The 5,447-nt window shown below is 37.8% G+C and overlaps 1 protein-coding gene across 1 annotated transcript; it reads left to right on the top strand.

Moving 5' to 3' along the window:
• Positions 1–883: 883 nt before the first annotated feature.
• Positions 884–1,828, top strand: LOC121919240 (olfactory receptor 5AR1-like). Its single transcript, XM_042445632.1, has one exon. The coding sequence runs from the start codon at positions 884–886 to the stop codon at positions 1,826–1,828; it is 945 nt and encodes a 314-aa protein (XP_042301566.1).
• Positions 1,829–5,447: the final 3,619 nt, after the last annotated feature.

Here is a 5,447-nt window from a genome sequence, read left to right on the forward strand (position 1 = left end):
TCCAGATACATTGGACTACACTTCCCCAGCCAGCATGACTTGCAGCATTTCCTATCTCTACCTCCTGAGATTCTTTCACTGGAGATTAGGATGTGGGACCATTTTACATGGGGAAAAGTGTAGCACTAACCTATTTTATATGTTTCTCCTTCTATTAATCATTCTTTGACAGAATACTAGCTTTTCCTGCTATGATTGTTAAATGTCATAGAAAATGTGTGGGGGGGGGGGGGATAAGACAATGCTATCTGTTTTCCTACACAGGAATGATGAAGGACTCCTTAATTAAGGGGAAAAAGCAATGCCAAGGTGACCTGGAATGAAAATTTAATAGGATAATTATATCATCCAAAAAAACCAAACCTATATGCAGAACTTGTGTCTTCTGATAAGGGAATCAGAGAGCAGAATCCCTTGGGGGCCAAAGCTCTTGCCCTCTGTATCTCCTTCTTCATAATAACGATATCATTAATAAGCAGTGCCTAATAAATAGTATTTATGCTACTGAGAATCTAAACATACTCAGAAGTTCGCTGGCGTCAGCAGAATGCTTGCTTGTCCAGTGGATAAAACCTTGTATTGTCTACTTGCAAGCTATAGGAAAAAAAACAAGGGGAAGAGAAAAAGAAAACTCACTCAGCTGTTCTGGATCTTGAAAAATCTTTGGAAAGAACCTGGGTAAGGGGAACTTCTGTCATCAGCAGTCTTCTAGCGTAATTGAGACCCTAGCAAATATTTCATTGATCTACATATCTATGCATCACAAATAATGTAAAGAAGAGGGAAGTTATGTTATTTTGCTGAAAACAACCCTGCCTCCCAGTTCCAGGAATCCCAGTAGTTGCCTCCTACATCTCTTCAGCATATCTTAGCCTTCCTGAAAATGTTTAAGGGAAACAGTACTATTGTCGATGAATTCATCCTCCTAGGCATCACAGACAATCCACAATTGCAAATCATTTTCTTTGTAGTGTTCCTGATTGTCTATCTCATCAATATTGTGGGTAACTTGGGCATGATCATTCTGATCTCATTCAATGCCCAACTTCACAACCCAATGTACTTATTCCTGTGGCACTTGTCTCTCTGTGATATCTGCTACTCATCTGCTATTGCTCCCAGAATGTTGTCTGACCTGTTATCTGAGAGCAGAACCATCTCTTTCCCTGGTTGCACTACTCAGTTCTACTTCTTTGCTGCCTTTGTAGACGTGGAGTGTTATATTTTGGCAGTGATGGCCTATGACCGTTATGTGGCCATTTGCAAACCACTATGCTATTCCACTGCTATGTCCAGGTCTCTCTGCATCCGGCTCTTATTCGGATCATATATTGCTGGCACAGCTAATGCCATCATACACACAGCAGCTACCTTCAGCCTGTGCTTTTGCAGCTCAAACATCATCAATCATTTTTTCTGTGATCTTCCACCACTCTTGGCAATTTCTTGCTCTGATACCCATGTCAATGAGTTTCTGCTTTTTGCATTTGCTGGCTTTGTTGGGATGAGCTCTCTTTCTGTCATCCTTGTGTCTTACATCTTCATCTTAACAGCTGTTCTCAGAATGAACTCTGCCTCAGGGAGACTCAAAGCCTTCTCTACATGTGGGTCCCATTTCACTGGGGTCACTTTGTTCTATGGGACAGCAATTTTCATGTACCTACGACCCTCTTCTGTTTATTCTCTGGATCAAGACAAATGGGCCTCTGTCTTCTACACGGTGGTAATTCCCATGCTCAACCCCCTGATCTACAGCCTGAGGAACAAGGATGTAAAAGAAGCTTTCAGAAAGTTCATCAAAAAGAAGCTGAAAACTGTGCTCACCTGAGATGCAGCTTTTGTCCCAGCCCTTGCTTGTGAATCTGTGTGTGTTTGTGTAAGAGAGAGAGGGAGATTTGTAATTAGAATGTAGTTTTTCTGCATTATTTCTTTTCACTTCTTAATTATCCTCAGGAATCCAACAGCTAGAGAGTAAAAGAATTCAACCACAGATATCCTGTATGACTACTTGTGTGCAATTTATTTTGCAATTTCATGGTCATCTGTATTGAATCATAAGGTCAGCTGCAGATAACATCAGAGCAAGACTGCAACCTATCATTAGCTGATTTCAGAGATAGAGGTATTTTCCATGTGTATAAACGTAAAGGCAGTTGATGCCCTCTATTGTTCTGATGCAGTGAGATCCCACAAAGTGTTTCTTATGTAGACCATGTTTTCCAAACATATAAATTCCCTACCACATATTGAAGAGAATGGCTGGATCAAAGAACAACCTTGTCTTGGCATGAAATGTATGAAATGTAAGAAAGAAAAGAATTTACAAGTATATAGAATGGAAAAGAATGTACAGTAGAGTGGATAACTTTTATATAAGAGAGTAATGCAGGCATAACGAGATCAAAAATAGGATATACAGTTCAATTTTACAAACTAAGATAAGCAAAATAAACGGGGAGATGACAAAATCTGCTAGGTAGCAAGTAATATGTTAAATATTGTTTGTTATATCATATGTTATGTTTTAGGGTATCTTATGTTGGAAGTTATGCAAAGGTGTAGGGTGGGTTAGTATGATATCATGATTATATGTTATGCCTATGTCAGGTTATGTTTATATATCCTGTATGTGTGGGTTTTTTATTATTATATTAAGATAATAAAAGGAAATGTGGCAAAGCAAGACTTGTCTTAGATAGCTATTTACAAGCAGGTTGTTGCCAGTAAGGTCTAATTTCCATTGCAGAAATCATGCACTGACACCACTTTAACTGCCATGGTAGTTTGTAGTAGAACTGGAGCTCTCTGACAAAGACACTACAAAACTACAAATCCCTGAATTCCATAGCATTGAGCCATAGCAGTTAAAATAGTGTCAAACTACTTTATTTCTGCTGTATAGGTTAGCCCAAATTCTTTTTCTGCTTTTCTAATAATAAAATGTATTGAAATGCTTATTGAAGCATTTCAATCCTGCATACTTCAGATGATTGTTTATCTATCTATCTATCTATCTATCTATCTATCTATCTATCTATCTATCTATCTATCTATATGTTATATTTTGCTCTTAGCTTGTAAAATATATGACACATAGATGCTAGGTCATGTGTATTATAACCCAGGAATTATTTTACTTGGTAGCCCCTTCACTCCAAAAGTCTCACCAGCTCTCACATCATCTGGGAAGCCTACTCTGTAATGCTCACTCTTCTCTATTGGTATGGGCAATGGGGGTGGTTTCCACCCTCTTTTCCCCAGGCATGGGGACTTTGGAAGACTGCATATGCATCCTTTCTCTCCACTTAGTTCTAATCCAATCAACTTTCATGAACTGCCCATTGAATTGTCTTTGAGGAGGTACTGAATACTTTACAGGAAGTCCTGGGAAATTTACTGTGATTAAAAAAAAAAGTGACAAAAATCCAGCTGTTTATTCCAAATAGAGTAAACCCAATAAATCAATGTGAACTTGGTATATCAACACTTACATATGTTCCATTGATTCAATGGGTCTAACCTAGTTGGGAGTGATAAAATGATTTAAATCCATGAGCTGGATTTAGCTACACATTAGCATGTGTTAAGAGCTAAACTCTGAAACCAAAATATGCACATGCCTCTTGTTTTCACACTCTGCACATTTTGCACCTAACTCACATGGTAGAAGGACTCATAGTCTTACACTACCATCTATCCCCATTTTCTGCTTTAGGTTTAGTTAATCCCCCTTTTTCCTCCCCCAAAATGAAATCTTTTAGGATAGAATTCTCAGTACATCAAGTGACTTTATTAATTCCTTTTCACCTTGATGGCTTTTCCTCTTCCTCTTCTCCTTCACTACATTCTTTTCTTGTACTGTCTCAGATTAAATAGCTTAAAGCCATCAGATCCCATCTGATCTTGGGAACTAAGCAGGTCAGCCCTTATTAGTACTTGAATGGAAGACTGCCAACAAATGACAGGTGCTGTAGGCTATATTCCAGAGGAAGGCAATAGCAAAACCAAATCTGCCTAAGCAAACATTATGAAATTCCTGAGGTCACCATAAGTTGACAGGTGATTTGAAGGCACACACACACAAACCATCTCAGAAGCTACAAATGAACCTGGACTTTTTGTGGCAGATAGTTCTCTAACATATGATGCTGAAAAGGAGACTCAAAGACTTGGCAGGACCAGTGTTTCCTCACCTCAGCCTTTTCCTTGAGAATTTCTAAACAAAACTATTTCTGTTCAATAGTATGATATTCTAGTAATTGATTAATAGTAAGAAATAGTACATGTGGATCCAATATCCCAGTATGAAGGATTATCTTCCAGTTCACAGCAAACCCATCAAAGAATAGCTTCTTTCTAACTCCACAGCCTTGAAAACAAATAAGATCTTCATCAGAGATTTCTCTATCGCCTAATCCATTTGGATCTCATGCCTTAACTCTCCAAACACTTCCTTCCCTGTTTGTAATTGGTTTGTGTTTTTTGTTTGTTTGTTTGTTTTTAAAGTTTTGGTGTCTTTATTAAAGAGACGTTTGGGTATAGAATTCCTGTTACCTTGTAAACATGCAATAATGTTTTACTTATAACAAAAAACACATCATAAAAGAAGTATGAATCCACAAACAGGTTGAGTTCAGCAGGATAGTCAATTTGGTTTGGTTTAATATACATTACAATGTCAATCTGCTTTTAATCTTTTATAAATTCTTAGTTGCATTTTAGTCATTCTTCACCAGCCTGGTTTGTTTCTCTAGCATGTAGCTAACTTCTGTAACCCAACAATCCTATAACTTGCCATTCATTGTACACACACACACACATCAGGATTCCTATATCTGTCTCTTATGGTCTTCCCCACCTTCTCCTCCCTGATACTTTTAACCATATCATAGTTGGTCCAAGCTGCATACTACAAATGTACTTACTCTGGTTGTCTTTGAAATAAATGTGCATTCAAGACACATGGACCCTGTCTTATTGCTTCATTCCTCATTTTCCTTTCCAAGAGCATCCGCAGTGTCATGGAACACTGTGAAAACCTCAACATGGTTTCTGAAAGTATCCACAAACTTACAAAATATTTATTGCTCACTGTGTATATTAAAGTTTGTGCTATAATCACGTTCTTTCTCTTAACATGTCTCAGGACTACAAATGTACTGTATGTACACTGCATAAAGCAGTGTAACTCAACTTCTCTTTTGGAATTTTGCCCATGTAGATTGCAGGTCTTTATTTCAACTGAAGGGCTGATGTAAAGATGGTGACAATGATTATTATGGGTTACCTGTGTTTTATTTACACATGTATCCTTGATTCATGTTTCTTTCAATTAGAAAGGACTATTAGAAAGGGCATTCTCTAAGGAGATTATCACATAGGCAAAAGGTACTTAAAAGTGATGTTAGAGAAGCGGAATGCTGGAAGACGATTATCACATGTATTCT

The sequence above is a fragment of the Sceloporus undulatus genome, chromosome 1 (genome assembly GCF_019175285.1).
Source record: "Sceloporus undulatus isolate JIND9_A2432 ecotype Alabama chromosome 1, SceUnd_v1.1, whole genome shotgun sequence".
Classification (NCBI taxonomy): Eukaryota; Metazoa; Chordata; class Lepidosauria; order Squamata; family Phrynosomatidae; genus Sceloporus; species Sceloporus undulatus.

Excerpts from the sequence above, each read along its gene's own strand:
- LOC121919240 (XM_042445632.1), top strand. The coding sequence starts at position 884 with ATGTTTAAGGGAAACAGTACTATTGTCGATGAATTCATCCTCCTAGGC.